Below are 26963 nucleotides of genomic sequence, written 5' to 3'. Positions count from 1 at the left end.
AGGCTGTATGTATTATAAACAACCGCAATGGACCGCACTCCGCTAGCTCCTCCTCCGGGTCGCCCCAAGGGAAGCTGGTACATGAAGTTCTTACTTGCACCCACTGGGGTGAACCACTCAAGAACTCCATCAGAGATCATCAGTTCAACAAGTACTTACTTGCACCCACTGGGGTGAACCACTGAATAACTTCATGTACCAGCTTCCCTTGGGGCGACCCGGAGGAGGAGCTAGCGGAGTGCGGTCCATTGCGGTTGTTTATAAAAATGGCTCCCTCGAGCTTTGAGCTGACGAGCTCCTGGACGACGCACCTGCGTGCCTGTGCGGGCACTGAGGCCCTTGACGGTTGCTTGGCGGCCCTCTCTTCCACCCCTAACTATTTTCTCTACTGAGGAGGGAAGATATCCCGAAACCCGAGCCATTTCTCGGGCGATATTTTAAAACCCGGGACATGTATCGGGTCTAGAGATCATCAGTTCAACAAGTACTTACTTGCACCCACTGGGGTGAACCACTCAAGAACTCCATCAGAGATCATCAGTTCAACAAGTACTTACTTGCACCCACTGGGGTGAACCACTGAAGAACTTCATGTACCAGCTTCCCTTGGGGCGACCCGGAGGAGGAGCTAGTGGAGTGCGGTCCATTGCGGTTGTTTATAAAAATGGCTCCCTCGAGCTTTGAGCTGACGAGCTCCTGGACGACGTACCTGCGTGCCTGTGCGGGCACTGAGGCCCTTGGCGGTTGCTTGGCGGCCCTCTCTTCCACCCCTAACTATTTTCTCTACTGAGGAGGGAAGTTATCCCGAAACCCGAGCCATGTCTCGGGCGATATTTTAAAACCCGGGACATGTATCGGGTCTAGAGATCATCAGTTCAACAAGTACTTACTTGCACCCACTGGGGTGAACCACTCAAGAACTCCATCAGAGATCATCAGTTCAACAAGTACTTACTTGCACCCACTGGGGTGAACCACTGAAGAACTTCATGTACCAGCTTCCCTTGGGGCGACCCGGAGGAGGAGCTAGCGGAGTGCGGTCCATTGCGGCTGTTTATAAAAATGGCTCCCTCGAGCTTTGAGCTGACGAGCTCCTGGACGACGCACCTGCGTGCCTGTGCGGGCACTGAGGCCCTTGACGGTTGCTTGGCGGCCCTCTCTTCCACCCCTAACTATTTTCTCTACTGAGGAGGGAAGTTATCCCGAAACCCGAGCCATGTCTCGGGCGATATTTTAAAACCCGGGACATGTATCGGGTCTAGAGATCATCAGTTCAACAAGTACTTACTTGCACCCACTGGGGTGAACCACTGAAGAACTTCATGTACCAGCTTCCCTTGGGGCGACCCGGAGGAGGAGCTAGCGGAGTGCGTTCCATTGCGGTTGTTTATAAAAATGGCTCCCTCGAGCTTTGAGCTGACGAGCTCCTGGACGACGCACCTGCGTGCCTGTGCGGGCACTGAGGCCCTTGACGGTTGCTTGGCGGCCCTCTCTTCCACCCCTAACTATTTTCTCTACTGAGGAGGGAAGCTATCCCGAAACCCGAGCCATGTCTCGGGCGATATTTTAAAACCCGGGACATGTATCGGGTCTAGAGATCATCAGTTCAACAAGTACTTACTTGCACCCACTGGGGTGAACCACTCAAGAACTCCATCAGAGATCAGTTCAACAAGTACTTACTTGCACCCACTGGGGTGAACCACTGAAGAACTTCATGTACCAGCTTCCCTTGGGGCGACCCGGAGGAGGAGCTAGCGGAGTGCGGTCCATTGCGGTTGTTTATAAAAAAGGCTGTATGTATTAGTTTACATACTCTAACATGCGCTGCTACGGACTCGACTGTTTGAACCCCTGAAACGTGTGGAGTAAAGAGAAAAATATACATTTTTTGGGTGGATTGATAAATTGTTGTAGAAAGAAGTGGGTGAATTTAATTGCCTGTAATACAAATTACGTAAAGCAATGAAGTACTGTTGTCACTTATCGTAAAGGACAGAAGCCCTGAATGTTCTTGTATATATGAACCCCATTGACCCAAGTGTGGAACATCATGTGGCCAATTTCCTGAAGAGTAGAAATAAGGCTGACATCCTGCTGAAGCTCAGCTTGCCTACTGTGCTGCTTCTAACTTAGTCTAAGTGAAGATCCGAACCAGCAGAATTAATCCAGAGATGCAGGCACCAAGATGAAATTTCTACCCTTCAATATCCAAAATCCAACAATTTACAAGTGCTGGTGTGCTAGTGGTGACTCTGCTTGAAACACACACTCTTGGCAAGTATTTGCTAGTGCTGTCCTTTGAGGAATCTCTCTACCCTTTTCATATCCCAGGGCCTTCTGGCTGAAGAAGTATGAACACCAGCCATTCACTAGCCTAGAAGGCCCCGAGTGCCAGAAAAGCCATGGGCGGTGGGTGTCGCATGGGGTGTTAGTGTAGGGTTTGCTGGCCCTGAATTGCAGTTCAGAGGTCCAGTACTGGCTGGATTCAGATACCTCGAAGAGGGCTTGCATAACATTCTGCATGTGGGTTCACACATTGATTGCACCTCAGAGTGAGACAGCCATTTTCCCCCTTCACTATTATGATGTCCTCCTTTCCCTCGATTGCGAAGCTTTTGACCAGGATCTACTAGGACAATTATGTCAATTATGTCATTATTCAATGGATCAACTGGACCTAACCCTAAACTGGGAAATAAGAAATATGGATATTATTCATATTGGAATGCGTGAATGCATGTATTCAGAGTGAGACCCTGAGCAGACCCTTAGAAATGGAGAATTACTCCTGGAGGTGGTCTTCCTGCATCAGATTCCTGCATGGTTCCTTTCTGGCCAGCTTCTTACCCGGGAATCTCACCAGTTTTCAGGTATTGAAATGTCCAGGTGGGAAACCGAGAGTGCAGTACTGCCATGCCTTTTGTAAATGCCCATTGGATAGATACTTCCCTTTCTGGCCAAACTGGGAACTACTCAGCACTCACACAGAGGGCCTGAGCTACTTGATGCTACTCTTTTAGGATGTGTTAGAGGGTTGCACTATCTGGACTAAGTGTTTTCATATTTTTTCTGGCGTTTGCGACAGATTAGCAGCAGTTTTGTAAGAGTTACATTTGTTTTGGCAAAACACTCACAATCCTCCGTCTTCTCTATTTTATATGAATAGTTCAGTGTTCTCGATCAGTTAGTAATTGCTTATATTGGAACTAGTGTGTGCAGTGCTGTAACTAAGTTCATTTGTCTATTTTTGTTACCTATTCAATTTTTGTCATTTTTTGTTTGCTTGTCATTTACTGTGTATTTACTTACATTCATGAGTCGTTGGTAACATATTGTTTTTCATTTTATTAAATTAACAATTCTGGGTACACAAACCCATCTTTACAGCTATGCTTAGAATTGTATTGAAATGTACCTCGACTCAACCCTTTAAACCACCTTCCATGAGCCAGGACTAGACCATTCATTTACACGCAAAACTGAAAGCTAATGTCGCTTTGGAAGTCAACTTTCTGTGGCAGCGTTCTAGCTAGTGGGGAACATCTGCAAGTTAACATTTGAGACTTATTTTTTTCTTGCAACTTCAAGGATCAGGGGAAAAATCTGACAATCACACGCTTTTCTATATTCAGAACACCTATGCAAGCTCTCTGGTCTGGTATTTGTACAGCTGTAAACTATTTTTGTAGGTTTCAGATTCAACTGTTCACTGTAGAGACACTGTTCTGGTTCAATCCAATAAATCCATCAAATTTGTTTCAGACATATTTTTTCAGCTTCCCTTAAATATTTTGTTCATTGAAAGCAGAATCACATATTTTCTGAAATAATTAATTTATTGCATGGGTTTGTACAATGTGCATTAGAAAAGAACAGATAGTATCGCTACTGTAAATTTGCCCTCAATAATATAACACTTTTTTTCAGAGTTAAAATGATCTCATAGTCCTCCATTTCTACAATACTCTTCAGAGCCAGGAGAATGATGATTTGTATGATACAACTTGAACAAAGTGGCATTTTCACAAAAATGAACTAAGATACATGTGATGCGGCTTTTTCTCTTTTCTCCGAGAATTCCGGGTTATTCCATTCGAAAATCCTCGGGTCTGGAAAAAACACAAAACACAACGAAAGAATTAGCTTTAGTGCGCACTACTATAGGTTTGTAAAACACATTTGCTGGGCCAATGAGGCCAGCCAGAGCAGCTTTCGTTCGGTTCGATCGTCATTGCACCGAGATATATTCGAGCCTTGCTCACTAGCAGACAAACCACTTCTCCAATTTGCTTTTCGGAAGTGGTTCAGAGTAAGCGGTCATTGCTCATATGGCAAAGGCAAAAGGAATAACCTATGCTGGAAAGAGGTTACTGAAGGATAGTGAGGAAAGGTCACTTGCCTGTAAATCAGGTATGGTTGAATTATCAGAATTTACGGACTGGTTTACTCTTTAAAATCTCAACATTAAGTGCACAAATATTCTGCTAATAATATGTCTTGGGGGCTCCGGTGACACAGGTTTGCCATTCACATAAAGACTGGCAGTGGGTGGTAGTGTGGGTGGTACATGCACGTGATGGATGGATAGCCCCTGGCAGGCAGGCTAATCTAATTGCAACATCCACCGCAACACTCAAAGTTACAGATGCCACGTCCGGCGCATGACGCCATTAACCACAACACTGTCAGTGGGAACCTTTCCATGTCCAGTCCGCTGCCACAAAGTATAAGGCATAGCTGCTTCCAGCAGGCAGTTGCAAGAAGCTTTCGTGTGGCTGCTGTGACCAGAAGTGTGGCTATGAAAAGTGCAGCAGGTGCAGTGGCACCGGGACCAAGAGAACAAGGGCCTGCTGCACGCAAATGATCGCTGTAGCTTAGCTCTCAACCAGTGAACGGGGTGCCCAGTTCCTGTGGTTTCACCAGGGCCTGTACCCGTGAGGTAGCGCCAATCTTTTCAAAGTGAATGGACATCAGTAGCCTCCACAGATTAATACGTTTTATTAGATACTGGACGCTTGTACTCATTTAGGGCCTCATGTAGGTAGCTAAATACCGGTCGGTAACGGCCGAAATTCGGTAAATATCCCGTTACCGACCGGTATTTAGCTATTTGGGATGTAGGAGGCATAATTCAGGATTCGGTAAATTACCGAATCGGTAAAATACCGATTTGGTAAATACCGGATCCTGAATGTAGGGAGCACTCTAAAGAGTGCAAATTACTAATAAGAATTCGTTATTTACCACCAAATACAGGTTGGTGATAAATAACGAATACCTTGCAAAACGCAATATTTTGCAGATGTAAGAGTGCCATGTGGCAGACATACATGCCCTTAGGGCATGTATGTGCGCCACATGTACACACATGCAAGAATCAGGGGTGCAACAGGGTGTCAATGTGACACCCTGCCACCCTTGTATATGCTCCCCCCATTACCGAATCGGTATTTACCGAATCGGTAATGGTGACTGGCTTCCCATTGATTCCTATGGGCCTCCAGGCCCATAGGAATCAATGGGAAGGTATGCCCCATTACCGAATCGGTAAATACCGATTCATATTTACCGAATTTTTCCGATTCGGTAAAATTTACCGAATCATTACCTACATCACATTTACCGATTCATAAATACCGAATCGGTAAAATTCGGTATTTATGAATCGGTAAATGTGATGCTACCTACCTTAATGCCCACTGGTCGTGGATGGACCTGCAGGTCTCCCCATGCAATATGTTCTTAAAATGAACAATGGTATTAGCCAAGATGACAATAAAGCCGATTCCAAATGTGGCTCTAGAAGTTGTGTTTGCAGCCCACACATCATGAGATACCAAAGCGACGCACTTCATCCAAACTTCAACTATGTCTATTATACATGAACATTATTTTTTTTTTTTCCTATATAGATACCAGGCAGGACGTTCCCCAGGTCTGACTTCCCACAATCGCACACTCCACACATAAAAAAAACACCACTGAGTTTCCATGTCACAGAAGAAAATGGCTGCCGAGTGACAGGCGGTGAGGCCGGGTTTGTTCTGGACTGGAATCAGCTGCAGGTGCACAACAGACAAAACGCCAGAGAATGTTGGCACCTGGGGGTAGTGAGGGTCGCAGACCAGTCTTCCCCCGGGGTGCATCGTGCAGGGACTGGGAGGACAAGGCAGGGATAGGGCTAGTTAGGTTAAGGGGAGGGTTTTAGGTATGCTATATAGGTGTCAGGAGAGGAGGATCCGGCCTCTTCCTGACACCGAACACCACTGGGAGGGGCTGTGTCTTCAGAGGGAAATGTTAGTCCGCCCATCCACCCTACAGGTTGCAGGAGTTGGAGTAGGGTAAGGACGGTTACAGAGTTGCCAGTTTAGGACAGGTTGCAGGCTAGGCAGTACTTTGGAGGGGTGGTGAGTCACAGACGGGCAGATCCACCCCTCGGGGGGTGGGGAAGGGTGCACAGGTTACTGATGGCGGGGCGTGGGATGCAGTGAGCAACGGAAGGAACTTCAAGGGAGGATGATAGGAGGACGGGTGAAGGAGAGATTGGGTATGTGGAATAAGGTCAGAGTGTGAAATGGGGAGGAGGGAAACAAAGGAGATGGTGAGTTGCGAATGGCGCGGGGAGAGTGAGATAGTACCGGTTTATGATAAGATGTTGATTTGAATTGTTATTAAGATCAATCAAGTTTATTTTAGTATGTTGCAACCATGTCCTAATAAATGTCCTTTTACGCTCTATATGGCTTGAAGTGTGGTTTATTGCACGAACATTTGTAAAACGTCACCCAACCAAAAGCGAGTGTGCTATAGAAACAGCCACAGACAAGACTGCTTAAGCTACCTCCTTGTTTCTGCCTGCCTTCCTTGCCGCCCTCAAAATGCTGGTTTTATAATGTTTTACAACAATAAGGAGTGTTTTAATGTTGGAGTCCAATGAAAGGAAAAAGAGTGAACCGGTGAGCTGCGGTCTGTAATTTCCGCCTCCTCCCTGCCCTTGAAGCTTACACTTGGCATGCAGGGACTCATTAGGCGTTTTATTATCTTTCCAAATGATGGTCTTCGCAGTCTGAGGCCCATGTTCAGGGCCTGGAGAGCTGCAGAGTGCGGGTTTCACACGTACGACAGAGGGCGGCCTCTTACAAACAGATGCTTTCCCAGCACAGCAGCGACAAGCATGAGGGCATATGCCATAAAACACAGGCGATTAGAGGCAGAACAGAGGTGCACAACTGCAGGGCTGAAGAGCCCGTCACTAAAAAGGTCTCCTTTCAAAGAACTGCTGGTATTTAACGAACTACAAGGGCACCCCTTTATTTCCCAGGTAATTACTGCAACGCAAACTACTTAAAACAGCTGCATTACCACAAGGTGCTTCAGAGGACGATAACTAACACTTGTGTGATTCTTGTGTTACTGTGATTCTTGTGTTACTGCGTTTCTCCTTATGGCAATGTGCTGAACAGACGAGTTTCAAAAATTAAATGTATTAAATTAAAATTAAAAAAAGAATTATACTCAGTGGTCTCAGGTTACAATTTGGGTTCTCAGTTATGGATCCACTGAGGTGATATGAAGATAAATAGTGGGGTGGTACTGAGAGGCAACAGAACAGCCATCATTGATTGGTTGGTGAGGTTTCAAAAACGTGAGAGAGACAAAGGAATTTCGTCCTTCTCGGTAATCTATGACGCGACCACTGGAACTGAGTGCCTCACTTGCCTCTCCATAGAGACCGACCTCTCCTAAGGAGTACCCACAGGAATTCAGGCACGGAACCCAAGAACCCATGGACCAAGAAGTTTCAACTGAGTCCAACAGATGTCAGCATTAGGGGCGGGGTTGGCGTAGTGCTCAGTGGAGCAGTATGGGCCTATCTCCCAGGTACGCAGTCAGCATGATTGTATCATGAGTCTCATCAGTGACATGTCTCGAGGCATCATTCTAAAGAGATCTATGCTATGAATCACCATCCATAAAACCATCGAGGGCCACAGGACGCCAGAGGGCAAAGCCCCAAGGCATATAACTTGCCAGAGCCCCAGGATGCTAAGGGGCAAACACCCCTGGCCTTGGATCATGAGGCGGCACCATCGACTCATCATGTCCACTCCACCAAGTGGCACTGGAAGAGTATTAAACCACTTAATAGGTCAGCTAATCCTTGCAATTAGCCAATGCAGCTAGATCAAAGGAGGATCTACTCCCATGTGTCCTCAGGGAGGAGTGATCAGCTGGAATCTTGACTCTAGCTACCCAAACATTGATAATAGTATGGGAACATGGTACTGAAACCACAGAATAACAAAAGTTGTGGCAAACGTGAAGCAGATTATAAAGAGAGTGGCCCGGGTTCTAGTCAGCAGCTTGTTATCTTGGGGAAATCGTACACAGAGTGAGAATTACTGACCAGGAGGGAAAGGAAGGACCGGGGAACTCTCGCTTGCATCAAAACCCTACAGCAAATAATAAAGAGTTGGAGGGCATGTTGGAGTATGTTCCAATGTATAAAAAATAGCTTTTTATTTAGGACATTGGCTAACGCGAATGTTGATTAAACTATGAAAATGAAATATGAAACCTTGTTCTTTAGTAGGTTCGGAGTATTCCATTCATCTCAAACAAACTTACCAAACTAGGTCTCCATGCAATCATAAATATTAGGGGTGTTAAACCCATCATCACTCAAGGGGTTAATCTTGAATGATTGCCGCAGATACTTACGGATTCCAGACTCTGGGAAAGGCATTTATTTCCTCCTGGGTATATTCATCAAGCCTCTTGGGTACTTTGCGTGGCTGTGGGAGCTCTTCCAGCAGATTCTTGAGAATATCTTCAGGGATAACCTGATGAGAAACAAACAAAGGCATTGGGCAACTTTTACATCAAACATCAACAAAGGAAGCGTTCCTTCCTGTAATAAGTATAGTACTCTAAGCCGCAGGCCTCTACAACACACACATTGGGAATCCTCCAGATTATCGAAAATACCCTGAATGCTGTATAATTATATTTGAATAAAGCATGAGGTGGGAATTATGCATATCCAAAATATGCATGTGCAGTACCTTCCCTTTTCACCTGTGCAGATATTACATGATTCACCTCTGATTATTATTAAGTCACAAAATTGATGTAAAAACACCAGGATAAGAGCTGAGCTAGGGAGCACGAGACACTGGAGGAACTTTGAACAAGCCTTCTGACCGTATATAGCAAGTGTTCAGAAAAGTAACGTGCCCTTAACCTTTCGCTAACTGGACCATTATATCCACGTAGAAATGTTGTCTAAATCAAGATCCTAAAAAACACTTGGAGTAATCTTGTCCGAATCAGAATCCTAGAGAAGCTCCTGAATGAGGGGGAAGCACACTAAAGCAATCTCACAGCCACGAAGTTTAAATTCACAGGTACTTCTGAGCCGATGTGATTTATTAACTTATTGTCTAAAAACAGATTCTGTTCTCAGGTTATTGAAAATGTTCCTACAGAATGGAAATGGTACACTACTCTGTCCAACTGATCTCTCGTCATCCTTTTAGATGAGGATAAAGGCTTTCCTAGAGCGTTCTTGTAGGCTCCAGTCGCGGACAGCCTATTTTACACAACTGTTACCTTAGATGTCACCTTTGGTCTCCTTAACAATTGAGAAACAGAACACATAGCAGGTCAAGGGAGTGGGTACATTAGGACATCCAGAACTACATAGGGTCAAGAGTAATATCAAATTCCATGAAGCCATTCCTTTGTTTAATCAGTATACAAACAAAGGATGAGGAGGCTTTACAAATATCTAGAGCAACACATGCTTACGTTTATCATCCAACACGGATGCGGACTTTCAAGAGGGCACATGCAGGCGAAGTCTATTATCCCAGGCACAAGGGCTCCTGGTTTGGTAATGGCAGATCGGGGCAGAGAACTGTACATCCTTACTGTGACAGAATACATTCTTAATGGTAAAGTTCAAACAACATGTTCTGAAATGCAGGTGATCTGGTAACTAAAAGTGGCAAGGTTGTGCTGGGGTAATTAGAATCGGTGAACTGAAGTTCTGCAGATCGTCTCCTCTCGCTACCATGAGACGAAGATGTACAGGAATCCCCCCTTAAATGGTGAAAATAACGAATCAGGGAGCCAAGCTCATCTTGTAGAGAGGAAGTGAGGCTATTGAGCGATTCCACCGTGGGTGGGGGTCCACATTTCAGCTATTGCCTCTCTTGGTGCCCCATTAGTACACGGGGGCACCATCAATAATGGGCATCGCATTTTAGGTTCTGAAAGGCCCATCGTCTTTTGGTCATTTTGTAGACCTCTTCCTTTGATCCCAGATACTGTAGTATTCCCCCTTCTGGGTCTACTTTGGGTCTCCCATTGTTACACGTGTTAGCAGCTTTAGACTGCCTACGCTTTGTGCAGACACACAATACATTTGTTTTTGTGACATGATATTATTTCAGCGAGCTATGCATTTTATTTGTTATTCATTGACTTTTCCAGGGAATTAGTCTCAACATTTCATACAAGGTCGAACAACATAATGTATTGTTTCTTGTGTGCCTGGACAGCAACATCTCCTAATGTTTCTAGACATAACACGGTAGCACAGCTGCAGGTTTTCTAACACAACACTATCAACTGGGTCTCGACCCTTTGGAGGCTGGAGGGGAGAATTCCAGCAGAGGACCTTTGTTTTTTAATAGAATCTGCTTTGGGGCTGCAGGGTGTTTTCATATGTGGAGTGTTTGTCGGTTGATAATTTGCAGAGGATGCTGCAGCACTGGCCCAATGCAAGCACAGGGTGGGCTGGCACGGTGGTGCTCTCTCAAGACCATAGTGCTAAAGCTGCATGGTAGTAGAGACAGCAGTATGAGGGCAGGGTGGAGAAAGCGGGCTGCTTGATACTTTATGCACCTCTTTAATGCAATTCAAGCTGTAAAAGCAGTTCATATACTGTGCAGTGATGCCATTCATTTTATGGGAGTCTGGGTCTCGCAATGCACTGTAGGCAGCTTTCGCTTGCCCTCCACTGTGGGATGTACCTTCATAGTTGCACTTTTTTTGGGCCCCTCACAGCTCTGATATAAGCTCAGGTATGCAGTTTTTTGTGTGCAGAAGTCCTATTCCGGTTCTAGTCACCTTGGTGACACGGGCTCTGATGCTGCAGGTTGTTGGCTATGGATAATGGCAGATTTGTTATAAGTGGGAGTCTGAGCTGTCTTAAGATGCAGGGTTATGTTCTGAAGCCAAGATTTGGATATGTCTTGGTATCACATTGCTGTTCCACTTCTTGCACGATCTTTCCCGGGGTGACAGTGTTCCTGTAGGTAAGTTACTTATTTGTTCACAGTTCCAGTGTATTTAGTGTTCATCATCGTTCACAGTGCCGTGTAGGCCTCTTTATGGCCAGCGCTAGGGGACTCTTCAGACACCTGTTAACCATGCAGAACAGAGGCTGGCATTTTGCTAGGATGTCATTACTGCTGTTTAGCGGGTTGTGTAGTGCCAAAGCGTTTATAAGTGTTTCATTCAGGGAGAAGTGTGGCGCAGGAACATGTAGCAGAGGGACTGCTTCTTAGGGTGACCATGCTTCCCATATTCGCCAGGATTGTCCCAGTTTTTCACCATTTGTCTCAACAATGTTCATTTATTCTAGTACACGTCCCGGACATTAGAGAAGGACAGCTGAGCACAGAGGGAGGCAAGGCTTTGTGTGCTTTAGTGCAGAATTAGGCAGCAGCAGCCACCAGTGTGACGTAGTTTACTTAACACAGATGATACTGTGTGCAGAAAGTGCACTGATTTCCTCATAGTGCTTCACAGTCTGTTTTCTATGCTGGTGAGCACTGCCAGTTACATCATACCGTACCCCTGGTGGATGCAATCTGTAGTATTACTTCTCTGTTTGTAGAATGCCCTGTTGTCCAGCTGTCACAATCCGGTCAGCCTACTTCTTCTGGCATGTCACCAGGGCTTTAAGTGGGCCAAGTTCTGCCGGTGCTGGGACGGGTCTTCATTTTTGCCGTCACCCTCAGGGTGAAAAAAAGGAATATGCTACTTACCAGTATGCATCTGTTCTTGGCATGTAGAGCTGCAGATCTACACACTTTTGCATAGATCGCCATCTGGTGTTGGGCCCGGATGTTTGCAGTTTGTTTTTCCTCTTAGAAACTCTTTGGAAGTCACGAGGTCGGTGACTCCTCCTTTGGTTCGTATTGCGCATGGGCTTCGGCTCCATCCTCAGACTTTTTTTCGCCAGCAGGGAAAGATGGAGCGTAGTAATAATAGTAAAGAAACCCATGTGTGTTGTATCTAAATAAGATAGACTGGAACGGATACAGGTAGCCGGGGAGGCGGGTGGGCGTGTGTAGATCTGCAGCTCTACATGCCATGAACAGATGCATACTGGAAAGTAGCATATTCCGTTCGAGGCATATGAGCTGCAGATTACACACTTTTGCATAGACTATATAGCAGTACCCAACCCTAGCGGCGACCACCGGTATCCGTTGCAGTGGTTTGGAATAGTGTTTTTAGTACAGCCTGGCCCACACTAGCTTGTTGCTTGGTTTGCACATCTACACAGTAATGTTTTGTGAAAGTGTGCGGTGTTGACCATGTTGCTGCTTTGCAGATATCATCTAATGGGATGTTCCCTAGAAAAGCCATAGAAGCCCTATCTTTCGTGTAGAGTGGGCTTTAGGGGGAATAGATAGCGTTCGTTTTGCTTTGCGGTAGCAAATCTGTATGCATTTTACAATCCACCTAGCTATCCCTGATTTAGAGATGGGGTTGCCTTTATGTGGTGGAGAGAAAGAGACAAATAGTTGTTTGGTCTTTCTGAAAGGTTGTGTTCTCTGGATATAGTAAAGTAAGGCCCTTTTAACATCTAGTGTGTGTAGAGCCCTTTCTGCAACAGTTTGAGGTTGCGAGAAAAAACCCGGTAATTCTACCGATTGGTTTAGATGGAAGGGGGAAATGACTTTGGATAGGAATTTTGGGTTGGTACGGAGGACAACCTTGTTCTGGTGCATTTGGAGGAAAGGTTCCTGTATAGTGAGTGCTTGTATCTCACTGACCCACTAAGGGAAGTGATGGCCACCAGAAAAGCTGTTATCCATGTGAGAAATTGCAGTTCACATTTATGCAAAGGTTCGAAAGGCGGTCCCATTAGCCTTGTGAGAACTATATTTAAGTTCCACACAGGTGAGGGTGGTACTCTGGGTGGAATTACTAGTTTGAGGCCTTCCATGAAGGCTTTAATGGCAGGCACCCTGAAAAGTGATAGGTGCTGTCTGTTTTGTAGGTAAGCAGCAATTGCTGCGAGGTGTAACCGAATGGATGTATATGCTAGGTTACACCTTTGTAGATGGAGCAAGTAGCATATGATGTGCTGTATAGATACATCTAGAGGGTTGATTGTGTTGTTATGGCAGTAAACAACAAATCTTTTCCACTTTGTAGCGTAGCAGGCCCTAGTAGTAGGGCGTCTAGCTTCTCTGATAATGTTCATGCAGTCAGGGGGAAGGTTAAGGTATCCGAATTCTAGGATCTCAGGAGCCAGATCGCAAGGTTGAGCTGAGCTGGGTCCGGGTGCCTGATCTCTCCATGGTTCTGGGTTAGGAGGCATGGTGAGAGGTGTAACTTTTGGTGTGGCATTACCGAGAGTTCCAGCAGCGTGGTGTACCACGGTTGTCTGGCCCATGTTGGAGCTACTAGGATGAGAGTGAGGGAGTGCTGTTGTAGCTTTCGCACCACTAACGGAATTAGTGGGAGAGGTGGAAAGGCGTACGCAAATTTGCCTGACCAGTTCATCCATATCGCATTGCCTTTGGACAATGGGTGTGGGTATCTGGCGGCGAAGCTTGGGTATTTTTTGTTTTCATGGGTGGCGAAGAGGTCTATCTGAGGATAACCCCACATCTGAAAGAACGGGTGAAGAACCTGTGGGTGAAGTTCCCATTCGTGGATCTGCTGTGTTTGTCTGCTGAGCAGATCTGCCATGGTGTTTTGGACTCTTCGGACATGTTGGGCTAGGAGAAAGATTTCGTGTGGAATTGCCCATCTCCATATGTTCTGTGCTAGTTGAGAGAGCTGTGGAGAGTGTGTGCCCCCCTGTTTTTGAATGTAGTACATGGCAGTCATGTTGTCTGTGCGAATGAGGACTGCCTTGCCTGAAATCTGCGTCTGAAAGGATTTTAGGGCTAGAAAGATTGCCAGTAACTCCAGATGGTTGATGTGGAGTAACTTTTGTTGCGGCGTCCATGTGCCCTGCACTGTGAGGTGTAACAGATGAGCTCCCCAACCGGAGAGCGATGCGTCTGTTAGGATTATTTGTGGAACCGGGTCCAGGAACGGTCGACCTCTGGAAAGATTTGTGGTGTTCCACCACTGCAGAGAGCGATGGGTGCGACCGTCTACCAACACCAGATCTGTCAGTTGTCCCTGGGCCTGGTTCCACTGGCGTGCTAAGCACTCCTGGAGTGGACGCATCTGGAGTCTTGCATGAGGTACTATGAAAATGCAAGAGGCCATCATCCCTATTAGTTGCATAAACACTCTTGCTGGGAGAGAGTGTTGAGGTATGAATTGTTGACGCAAAGCCTGAATGCTTGCAATCCTGGCAGGATTGGGATAGGCTATGGCTTTTGAGGTGTGTATGGTGGCACCGAGGTATTGCTTTGTGTGGGATGGTATCAGCTGGGACTCGGTGGTTCACCGTGAAACCTAGCTGGTGAAGTAGTTGGATTGTAGTGGCGGTGTGATGTACACATTGGTTGTAGGACGTGGCTTTTATTAGCCAGTCGTCTAAATATGGGAAGACGTGAATGTGCTGTCTTCTGAGGTGTGCCGCCAGTACTGCTAGGCACTTGGTGAATACCCTTGGTGCTGTTGTGACCCCGAACGGGAGCACCTTGAACTGGTAGTGTTGCCCGTCCACTACAAATCTGAGGTACTTTCTGTGAGTATGGTGTACCGGAATGTGAAAGTATGCGTCTTTCAAGTCCAGTGTGGTGAGAAAGTCGTTCTGGGAGAGGAGCGGAAGAACCTGTTGAGGGGTTACCATGTGAAAATGGTCCGAATGTATGCAAGTGTTTAGAGGCCTGAGATCTAAAATAGGTCGTAGAGTCTCGTCTCTTTTTGGTATCAGAAAGTACAGGGTGTAGACCCCTAAATTATGCTGATTGGCGGGGACTTGTTCTATGGCATGTTTTTGTAGGAGGGAGATTACCTCCTGTTTTAGTAACGTGGCATGTTCTTGTGACATTGGGCGTTGCCTGGGTGGAATGTTTGGGGGGTAGATGTCAATTCTAGGTAGTACCCTGAACGAATAATTTGTGTCACCCATCTGTCTGAGGTGATGGTCTCCCAGACGTGAAGGACATTTTTAAGTCTGCCCCCGACCGGAGTGGGATGGTCTGGAGGGAGCAGGGGGAAGTCATTGGGTAGGCGGTGTGGCAGAGCAGGCGGTATTTGTTTTGTCTCTGCCTTTATTGTTATTGCCTCTATAGCCGCCTCTTTGATAACCCCTTGTGAAGGTGGACTGAGGAGGGGATTTGTAGGACGTGGACGCGCTATCTGAGGAGTAGCCTCTGCCCGTGCCCCGAAAGGAAGAGCGGCGAAAGGAGCGCCTAGGAGAGTGTGACTGTAGGGCTCCCATAGATTTCGCCGTATCTGTGTCTTTCTTCATCTTTTCGAGGGCCTCATCTACCTTTGGACCGAATAAATGTTCTTGGTCAAATGGATGGTTTAATATGGAGGCTTGTACCTCCGGTTTAAAGCCTGAAACTCTCAGCCAAGCGTGGCGACGGAGGAGGACACTAGTGTTAATGGCCCTGGAGGCTGTGTCTGCTGCGTCTAAGGCATAGCGTATAGAGGTATTAGTTATGGTCTTACCCTCTTGAATCAATTCATTGACCCTATTTTTGTATTTTTCTGGGAGATGGTGCATGATGGTTTCTAGTTCATCATAATGCGCTCTGTCGTATCTGGCCAATAGCGCTTGAGTGTTAGCGATACGCCATATATTGGCTGCCTGTGACGCAGTGCGTTTTCCTCACGCGTCCAGGAGCTTTGACTCTTTTTCAGGCGGTGGTGCTTCGCCTGATGCCTGGGAATTTGATTTCTTCCTTGCAGTTGATACCACTAGGGAATCCAGTGGCGCTGGTCCTGTAGGCAGGATCTGTGGGAGCAGCTTTATACTTTTTCTCTATGCGTGGGTTTAGGAACCTAGCCCTGACTGGGTCTTTAAAAACCTCTGGTGCCTGTTTTATTACCCCTTTGAGCATAGGTAGTATCTCAGTAGACCTATGTGCAGTATCAAAGGTGTCTAGGAGGAAATCTTCCTCTACTGGGTCAGTATGTAGCTCTACCCCGTGATAATGTGCCGCCCTCTGAAGTAAGTGGTGAAAACCTAATGAGTCTTCTGGTGGGGATGGCCTGGATGGATAAAGGTCATTTTGTGGGACATCTGGAATGTCTGGATTATTATAATCATCCCATGGGTCTGGGGATCCTGTAGGGGTGGGGTCTTGTGGCACATCTGCTGGGTCGTAGTATGGGTCCCCCTGATCATCATGGTCTGGAGACGGGGTCGGAGAGTGATGAGGCAGGGGTGGAGAAGGTGGAGGGGGCGGAGGTGGAGAGGGTGGAGGAGGTGGGGAAGGCACTCTGAAAGGGGAGGTAGCACAGTCCTTCCTCTTTGGAGGTGGAGCTGGTTTGTCCAAATGTCTCTTTTTAGAAGACAGTGCCAAATGTCCAGTTTTTGGATCCTTGGTAAGTGTCTTTTGCAAAGGATCCGGTGTGAATAGTTCTTGCGACACTGGTTGTTCGGTCGGCGCAGACGTTTTCGGGGCCGATGGCATTTTAGGCTTGTCTGTGCCGTGCTTTTTTGGAACCTCCGAGTTTTTGTTCGGTGCCGAGACAGGCTTCGGCACAGGAGTGTCGGTGCCGAGGGCCTTATGATGTTTGGTCGGCACCGAGAGGCCGGGTTTCGACACCGAGGGCTTTGGTGCGGAGCTCGGTGTCGAGGTAGAGGCCGATCTCTTCTTCGGTGCCGAAGGGTGTTTGTCGGCACCGCTGGCAGGCTGTGTCGAGCCAGAGCCGCCGGAAGGCTTATTAGGCTTCTTCACCGGGCTCGAAGGTGGGGTGTTGGAAGCAGTGTCTTTGGTTTTGCCTAGGCCCGGAGGCGAAGGCGTGACCGAAGCCTTTTTGGGTGTCGGCGCGGGTGTGGGAGGGGGTATAGTACTCACAACCCTCTGCGCCGGGTTGATGTCCTCCACATCTGAGTCGACGGCTTCGGAAGCACTGACGAGGTCTTCTTCTTCTTCGGTGTGCTGCTGTCCCGGAGCTTCGACGTCGTCCCCGAAGATGTCGACTGGAGCGGAGGTCGAGGAGTGCACCATGTTGCGTCTGGCCCTTCGATCTCGAATAGTCTTTTTCGATCTAAAAGACTTGCAGGCGTGACAGTCTCGAGCCTCGTGTTCAGGGGAGAGGCAGAGGTTGCACACCTCATGAAGATCGGTGTGGGGGAATCTGGACCCACACTGAGGGCACTTCTTGAAGGGAGTTCTTTCCATCAGCCGAGACCGGAGCCGGGATAGGCCCGAAGGCCGCCGTCGACGCCTGGAATCGAAGAAGTGTCGAAGAGAAGGTGATTAAGATCTGGATCTGAAGAATACCGATGAGCGAGGATTTTGCGTCGATCGTTGAACTGGAAAAGTTCGGAACCGGAGCGCGAAGTATTACATCCGAGACCGATGGCGGAAAAAAACAATCTGAGGATGGAGCCGAAGCCCATGCGCAATACGAACCAAAGGAGGAGTCACCGACCTTGTGACTTCCAAAGACTTTCTAAGAGGAAAAACAAACTGCAAACATCCGGGCCCAACACCAGATGGCGATCTATGCAAAAGTGTGTAATCTGCAGCTCATATGCCTCGAACAAATATTAACTCTAGAGCAGTACCACTCTTCACTGCCTTTGATATATTATATATCTGGATGCAAAGACAAAAGCAGCAAAATACCAGTCGGGTGGGACACTATGCTAGGTGCAGATTTTTAGCGTAGACTTTTTAAGCCACGCCCTCAATTACATTGGCCACGCCCCTTAGAAAGACCCCTCACTTTTTCAGTCCACTGCCCTGCACGTCACTACCCATGTCACTAATGTGAACATACTTCTATGTTGGTTGGGAGGGGAGGGAGGAGGTTCAGTTGGTTGTATTTGCCGAATGACAAGAAGAGTCACATCCCCACCACACATCTTAGCACTGCTTGACACCAGAACACACTGGGGACAAAAATGACACGCTAGTTATATGAAACATGATCGCTTAACACTCTTCAGAATGATTTATTTAGGTGCCTACGTCATCGGGGAAGAGGTGCAGCCTTTGCATCATGGTCCTTCGAAGGAGTGTCTTCGGGAGCATGCCGTAGATTGCCAACTTTACGATCTATAAAAGGAAAAAGAAATATACCGCGTGTGAAAGAGGGAACACAAATTACCAGGAAACCAGAATGGGCACACTGAACCTTCACTAAGAATGGAAAACGTCATCTCTGACGTTTACATCTGTGCTTCTCATGAGGTAGGTATTACAACAGCCTATGAGGAGGGTCATTGCTGCCTGAAGAACAAGTTACTCACCTTAGGTAACAAGGTATCTGTAAGAGACACATGTAGTTATAGATTACTTACCTTAGAATTACCCCCTCGCGTCAAACTGGTTCTGGAGATTTTTTTCGTAGCAGTACCCCTGTGTGTCATTAGGTGGCGTCAGTCGACTCGGCGTTCATCGTCAGCGTCGTGGTCGCGGGATGAGGTCGCAGTGTCTACTTAGACGCCGCCCCTGCACGCTGACGTCATTTGTGACGAGACTTTCCACCTCAGAAGGGCAGAGCCATGCAAGATAGGTAACTTGTTCATCTGAAACAGACTTTAGTTATAGATTCCTCATCTTAGAATAGATACCCCAGCAATACCAACCCTGGTGGTGGGTCTGCAAACTAAGTTCACACCAGGAAGTCCTAGAGAACAGAACGGCCGAAAAAGTTGTCTCTCTGGACTTGGCTGTCCAGGCAGTAATGTTTCGTGAACGTGTACAAGGATGCCCACGTGGCTGGCTGGCAGAGGTCAACCAGCGGAACTCCACATCCCAATGCAGTAGTGGCTGCCGTCACCCTGGTAGAGTGGGCGTGCAGTCCTACCGGAGGTTCCTTTTTTGCCAAAGAATAGCAGATCTTGATGCATATGACAACCCATCGAGTGATGGTGCGTTTGTGCACGGCCTGACCTTTCTTAGCGCCCACATGGCCCACAAAGAGTTGATCGTCCACCAAGAAGTCTTTAGTGCGGTCAAGGTAGAAGGACAGCGCACGTTTTGGGACGAGACATTGGAGTTTCTCCTCCTCCTTGGAGGGTTGCGGGGGCGGGAAGAAGGAGGACAGTGTGATGGTCTGACCTATGTTTAAAGAGGTAACCACTTTGGGCAGAAAAGAGGGCCTAGAACGTAGGGCCACTTTGACCGGTTGGACAACAAGAAAGGTAGGTTTGGAAGACAGAGCCTGAAGCTCACTCACCCTGCGAGCAAAGGTGATGGCAAGCAGGAAAGCAGTCTTCAAAGTAAGAAGACGTAGAGGACAATTATGTAGTGGCTCAAAGGGAGCACACATAAGATAAGTAAGGACAGGATTCAAGTCCCACTGGGGCATTACGAAGGGAGAAGGCGGAAGGAGATGAGTAATGCCCTTCAGAAATTGGCTTACAATAGGGGACTTGAAAAGAGAACGCTGATCAGGGAGGCGAAGAAAGGCCTAAATGGCCGAAAGAAAGCCTTTTAAGAGTACCCAAAGCAGAGCCCTGCTGGCCCAAAGATAGAATGAAGAGAAGAACCTCTAAAAGAGGGCCAAAAATGGGATTCACAGCCTTTGCTGTGCACCATGCCACAAATTTGTTCCATCTACAGGCGTATACCGTTTCTTGGGCCCGGTCTCGCTTGATCTTCTTCAGCACTATGGGCAGAAGTGGTACAGGCAGAAAGGCGTACAGGAGGCCGCAATTCCACTAATTTCCGCCGAGTGAGTGCTGCCTTTGAAACTCCAACGCGCAGAACTGCTGACAATGCGCGTTCTCTTCAGGGGGCGAATAGATCTTGCACCACATCCGAGGAAGAAGCCATTTGTGATCCATCATGCACCGGCGCCTGAGTTCGTCCGCCCTGGCGTTCAGGGAACCTGCCAGATGTTGAACCACCAGGGTCATGCCCTGACGTTCCAACCATGTCTAAAGGCGGAGAGCCTCTTGACATAGGGTCCACGACCCCACCCAGCCCTGTTTGTTGCAGTACCACATGGTGGTGGTATTATCCATGAAAACCTGCACTACTCTTCCTTAGACAGGAGGAAGGAATACCTTCAGTGCAAGACTAATCCCCCGTAGCTCCAGTAGGTTGATTTGGAGCCCGGACTCCGCCAGAGACCAGAGGCCACTGATCTACGCCGCTCTCAAGTGGCCGCCCTATCCCAGGAGTGACGCATCCGTCAGCACTGTAAACTCTGGTTGGGGAAGGGAGAGGGATCTGCAGTTGACCTAATCCCAGTTCGTGAGCCACCACTGCAACTGACTTGCAGTTCCTTCCGAGATCTGGACGACATCTGAAAGATTTCCTTGATGCTGCTCCCACTAGAACTTCAGGTCCCACCACAGAGACCGCATATGCCATCTGACATGATCTACCAGCCGTATGCAGGAGGCCATGAGGCCCAGCAGCCTCAGGGTCATTCTCACCAAAATCTGGGAGAGAGGCTGAAACAACGGTATCATAGCCCGAATATCATGGACTCGCTGCTCAGGAGGATAAGCCCGAAACTGCGCTGCATCCAGAACTGCCCTGATGAAAAGGAGCTTCTGAGAGGAAATCAGGAGCAATTTTGGCACATTGATCGTGAACCCCAGCGAATGCAGGATGTCCACCGTAGTCTGGAGGTATGAGACGACAGCCAGGGGCGAGCCTGACTTCCACAGCCAGTAGTCGAGATAGGGGAAGACTGGAACCCCTGATCTGCGCAGATAAGCTGCGACCACCGCCATCACTTTTGCGAACACCCGGGGGTCGCTGGTAAGGCTAAAGGGGAGCATGAAAACCTCAAAATGCTCGTGGCCTACCATGAACCGCAGGTAACGCCGGTGGGCAGGCAACACAGGGGTGTAAAAATAAGCGTCCTGCAAGTCCAACGCTACCATCCAGTCTCCAGGGTAGAGGGCAGACAAGACCTGAGCCAAGGTTAACATTTTGAACTTCTCCTTCCGGAGGAAGCGGTCGACGTCCCTGAGGTCTAAGATAGGACGCAGGCCTTTGTCTTTCTTGGGTACCAGGAAGTAGTGCGAGTAGCAACCACAACCTACTTCTGGCACAGGGACTCGTTCGATAGCTCCCTTAGCCAAGAGAGCCATAACTTCCTGGCGGAGAAGGGCCAAGTGATCCTCCGACATGGGATGGAGTGTAGGTGGCATGGAGGGAGGGGTAGTCTCGAAGGGGAGGGAGTAGCCCCTTCGGACTATCTGCAAAACCCACCTGTCCAACATGATGTTGTACCAGTGAGGGAGGTGATGGCGGATTCTGCCGCCCACTGGCAACTGGTGGCCCTGAAAGGTCAGACTAGGAAGGCTTGGAGGCTGCTGCTGAGGGGTGGGGGGGGGGCATTGGAGGACTGGCCCGCCCGCTGGCCCCCAGACCCTCTACACTGGGTCCCACATCCCCGGCCATGCATAGATTGGGTAACTTGCGCTCTGAGTGGAACATGGTGGTGCACCACTTCCGTAGCCACAAAAGGGGTAAAAGGCAGACTGCATGGGGTGAGAAGTTGCTGCGAGGCCCAAGGATCTCCAAGTGGCGCTACAGTCCTTGAAGCGCTCTAAAGTGTTGTCCGCATTGTCACCAAACAGGCGACGGCCATCAAAGGGCATGTCCAAAAGTATGGATTGGACATCCCCAGAGAAGCCAGACGTTCTCAGCCAGGCGAAGCTCCTCAGGGCTACCGACGTGGAAACTGTCCTACCCAGCGAGTCGGCAGTATCCATCCCACACCGGATGGTGAACTTAGCTGAATCTCAACCCTGAGCAACAGCGTGGGTGAGCACGGCCCGGGCCTCCTCCGGGCCCTGTGGCAGCACTTGCGTGACCGTATCCCACACAGTGTGTGTATAACGGCCCAAGAGACATGCAGTGTTAACCAACTGCAGTCCTAAGCTGACGGAAGAAAACATCTTCTTCATAAGATGGTCTAGCTTCTTGGATTCCCGATCTGGGGGATCAGTAGGGAATGGGCCTTTTGAGGATGAGGTTTGGGCCACCAAGCTCTCAGGGGTAGGGTGTTCGGAGAGGAAAAGTGGGTTGCCTGAGGCCGGGCGGTGCCGTTGGGTAATCATCCTGTACACAGGAGCCCCTGTGCTGGGCTTGGACCAAGTCCCCACAAGGATGTCAGTGAGGGCCTCATTAAAAGGCAGCAGGGACTCCGAAGAGGCTGCTGCCAGCTGAAGAACCTCAGTCAGGAGGTTAGTCCTGACAGCCACCGAAGGAAGCTCGAGGCCCAAGGCCTCAACCGCCCTTCACAACACTACAGAGTAAGAAGCACACTCCCCAGTAGCCACGGTAGGGGGAGAAAGCATACCAAGGTCTGGGGAGGTATCCAGACCACTGGCATCATCCAACTCCACTCGCCAGTCCGGCTCCTCAAGTTGATCGGCTAGAGGGTGAACAGACCCCTCCCAGTACTCCTAACCCTCCTCTGGCTGCCATTCAGGACGTAGGGAATGCCAGGGATAAACAGCAGTACAAAGGTTCCCTACGGCGCAGGTACCGGCGTCGGTTCGGCGCGTGTCCAAGTCGGGGGTGAGGCTGGGGTCGACACCGGTTGGGGGTGCAACCGACATCGGGGGCGTCATCACTAGAACGGCGCCAGGGAAGGTACCGTGAGGTCGACCTGCACCTTGGGGACCCTGCGCACCGAGGCCAGAGTCATCGAACGCCTAGGGCCCTCAGCCGGGTCCGTGGGGCCTGAAGGCGCGCCTGCGGAGTCGGGCTGCACAAAGATGCTGTGCATCGCTTCTTAAAATGCACAAAGCTGGGTAGGGAACGCCCCGGCTACGGAAAAAGGAGGGAAGAGCGGAGCCATCCAAGCAGGCTCCGAAGAAGGAGCAAGAGAGCGACGACGCTCTGGGTCCCGTGTCATGCCGGATAGGGAGAAGGTGAAGAGCGACGGTGATTTTTCGCCGTCTTCTTATGCTTCGACTTACCAGAGGAGTGTGAAGACTTCGAGGACGAGTGGTGGTGACTCAGCTTTTGGTCCTGCGACCTTCTCGACCGGGACCTCGAACGACGCGGAGCGGACTGCCGGGCCTCCAAAAGCTTTGAGACCGCTCCCGCTAAGACTTCGTGTTCATGGCCCAGCAGTCCGAGCACGACTTTGGATCATGGTCGCGCTCCAGGCACCAAAGACACACGAGGTGCGGATTGGTGACCGACATCCGCTTGTGACAGGAGTCACAGGGCTTGAATCCGGTCCGACGATGGGCATCCCTCGTGCACCAGGAGTCAAAGACTCAAAAAAGATGCTCACAAAAGTAGCAAAAAGTTTAGTAAAAAAAAAGACTAAGGGGCACGCTCTCTCTGGATCTACGCTGGCTGGCTTGGAAAAAGAAAGAAGTGACGTCTGTGCGCAGGGGCGGCATCTAAGTAGACACCGTGAAGTCATACCGGCGACCACAACAACGGAGTCGATACCTACCGACACTCCAGGGTACTGCTACGCCTGGGGGAAATTCTAAGGTAAGGAATCTATAACTACAGTCTCTTTCAGATAAGACTAACATTGATGTGGCGCTTTTTGGGAAAACACTTGCACGTGTATGCACAGAGTAGGCATGCAGGGACATCTTAAGGATTTTGGGGGCCCCTGTTGGGAACAGTTTTGAATTTATGATCCAATTTCAGCTGTTTCATACCGTCATTGGCCAGGTCCCCGACAGGCACACTTGTCCGAATCGTAAATGTGTTTATATCGAATATTCAGGGATAGTGATGTGCGTTTTCAATATTGTAGCACAGCTGCAGCTCACTAATATTGCTGCAAATAATCTCAGTGATACCCTCCCATTTCTCATAAGCGCGAGCTCCTGCTTTGATCTATAAGAAACTTTTTTTGTATGGCTGTTGCATGAAACAAACCCATTTTGCTTCAAAATGTCTGTAAAAGAAACACACCAATCACAATAAAAACACTTGAAGGAAAAACGGTAGGTAAAACAATTTGTTTAAGAATTATTAAAGGTCATAAGGGCAGGACTTTCTGCGGAACAGAGGTAGCCCTATCAGCGCCCCCACTGAAAGGCTGGGCCAGAGTCCATCCGCCCATGCCTTAAAACGTCTCTGCCTGCACGCGCACCACACACACCTCAACAAGGAAAGAAAGCTAATAACTTGTGCGAGAAGACAGCCACGCTCATTACAGCTGCACTCCTCAGCACCCTGGAACCATTTTAAATATACAGCGGAGATAAATACTGCTCAATGTGATTTATTTTGCCTGGGGGGCAGACAAGCAGGGCTGTGGGGGACTAAACCTTTTCTGTGATGCTTGGTATGGGGAGGCGAAGAAGCGCGAAAGGAGCACATCAAACCGCCCGGACAGGCGGCCCTGCATTTGTACAATGGTCCCTGTGCACGGCCGTCCTCCACTGCTCGACCAACCCTTGTGTTCCTTACTTACAGTGGGAAACTCAGAAACCCTGCTGATCTTCCCGCTCAGCGAAAACGAACCTGCCTGGTCAGCACACAGAGTAAAACATGGATTGTTAGTATTCAACTTAGTGTTCTTTCCTAAGCTCTTTACTTAATGAATTGTAAAAGCTCACACTAGAAGGGGAGGCCTTGACAAGTGAGAAAGAGGAGTTACCCAACAGCGCAAAAAGCCAGGATAAACAAAAACCTGCATTTTCATACAAAGGTTTCGACAATATAACGAATCTAGTGCTGCCAATTGGGTACTCTTAGTGTGTCGGTGTACACGGTGTGAACGTCACTGCAGCATTGGGTTGGTTAACAATAGTCGCCTACCGCAGGCTCTTTGCTTCTTTCTTTGTGGTCAGGCTTGTGTGAGTGCTGCTGTGCAGCACATTCTAGGGTAGGACAGTGCTGAGGCACCTGTGATGTCCTTGATGGAATCCTGGTGCTGCGAGAAGAATGTGAGCTGGGACAAAGTGGATCTTGAATTTACTTCGAGTTAAAAATCAAAAGATCTTGGGCGTACTGCGTGGGGTTACATTCAAATCCAAGCAAGGGACTAGGACACATCTTAGACATGACACAAAAATATAACTCGCCTGCTTGCTAAGGCGAGCTAGTTTATTTTCAAGTCGAGAACCTTTTCAGGATTGCTGGTCCTGTCTGGAGAGGAAGCCCTAGCAGCTAGAGCTGCGTAGATCGCAGCCGGCATACTGCGGCACAGTGGATTCAGCGCAAGACTGGACTGCAGAGCCCGGTGCTGCGATCAGCCAATCAGACTTCAAGCACTGCTCCCCATTAGTTATGGCCCTTGGCGTTGGTCCTTGCACACACTGGTGGCACATGCACACACTGTCGATGACTGCCCCTGCGTGCCCTACTGCTACGCTCTGTTTAGCATACTGGTGGTGGCAGCATTGAAGTGAAGTTCAGTTCGCCCTGGTGGCTTTTGCACTGTGACGCAGGGTGCCAGGCAGCAGCCTCAGATTATACCTTCCCCATGCTGGGATTGCCCGCATCCCAGGTAAATTGAAAATGTGAACCGTTAACGAAGTACACCTTTTGTATGTTCACCATGTCTGAACTGGTGATCCTAGTTGAATTGTTTGTAACCAGGCTTTCTGCAGGGTGACTAGCTGGGACACACATTATTTCAGTCTCAGGTCAGCTGGTTAACTCCCACACCCCGACCCGGACACATCTGGACACATTCGACTCTGCAGGCTGCACCCACGGAGGTGTAAATAACCCTTCATGTATCCGTCCATTAAGTCGGCACTGCCAGTCTTTGTTGGTTGGTTGTTTTTTAAACCTCTGACCTCCTACATTCTGACAAAAAGTCCCTTGCCCAGCACCTGATGGGCCAGCATTAGCTACCTGCATTACTTGTACCGCAATCAATAGAATATGCATTCGGGGGAAATAAAATAAAGAGCCCAAAGAGGGTCCTGGTTGTATCTGCATTATTCAAGGAAGAGAATCATTGAGCTTCAAACAACAGTGAAACCTTTACCCAACAGGTTATGTCAGGACCGAAGGACTGTATTGGTCTTTGCCGTCATCCACTAATGCGCGAGGCAGAACAGTCCGACAAAAAAGGAGGTCTCAGGACCCGCTTTGCTGCAATGACTGAACGCACCCATCATAAACAGCTTCATGATGATAGGCAGAGCGACTTTTCATCATGCCTGCCCACTGTGTCGAAACAGGGAGAATCAATAGGAAATAAGAGATGGGTTGGGGTGCATCACTCAGCACTGAAAAGGAGGCCGGAGAACAAAATCAGACTTCTGAGTCCAGAAAGAAGGCTCTACTTGTTCGCCATCTGAAGAGTCCACTTCTTGAACCCAGGAGGACCAACATTTGCAGTCTTGTCAAACCAAGGTTGGACAACCAGCCTGGTCAGCAGAAAAAAGAAGAAAAATTCCTGCCGGAGGGCAGCTGCCACCAGCCAAGGCTGGAGAGACTGGGTAAGGATGGGGCATACGCAGAGTATCACAGCACTTGTCTCTTACCCTACACAGTGCTTGCCTGATGATGGAGTCGAAGCGGCACAATCAGCCACAGAACAAGCTCACTCCGCAGCAGAGCATGACCAAAGTAAAAGATTAAATTGCCAGAGTGATAATGAATAAACAAAGGAAGGGTCAGAAACATAACGGGGAATGATAGCTG

The 26963-nt window shown here is 48.6% G+C and overlaps 1 protein-coding gene across 1 annotated transcript in view; it reads right to left on the bottom strand.

The window, feature by feature from the left end:
• Positions 1 to 3820: 3820 nt before the first annotated feature.
• Positions 3821 to 26963, bottom strand: part of MRPL13 (mitochondrial ribosomal protein L13) — a 166260-nt gene continuing 143117 nt past the window's right edge. The window contains exons 5-7 of the mRNA XM_085604071.1: positions 18375 to 18461; positions 8725 to 8846; positions 3821 to 4112 (exon numbers count right to left, since the gene is read on the bottom strand). Coding sequence (XP_085460197.1) covers positions 4088 to 4112; positions 8725 to 8846; positions 18375 to 18461 — 234 coding nt within the window. The 3' untranslated portion in view covers positions 3821 to 4087. The remainder of the gene's footprint in view (positions 4113 to 8724; positions 8847 to 18374; positions 18462 to 26963) is intronic.

Source organism: Triturus cristatus, chromosome 5_1, assembly GCF_964204655.1.
Source record: "Triturus cristatus chromosome 5_1, aTriCri1.1, whole genome shotgun sequence".
Taxonomy (NCBI): domain Eukaryota; kingdom Metazoa; phylum Chordata; class Amphibia; order Caudata; family Salamandridae; genus Triturus; species Triturus cristatus.
Note: the sequence above shows the minus strand (reverse complement) of the source record. Positions and strands in the feature narration are given on the sequence as shown.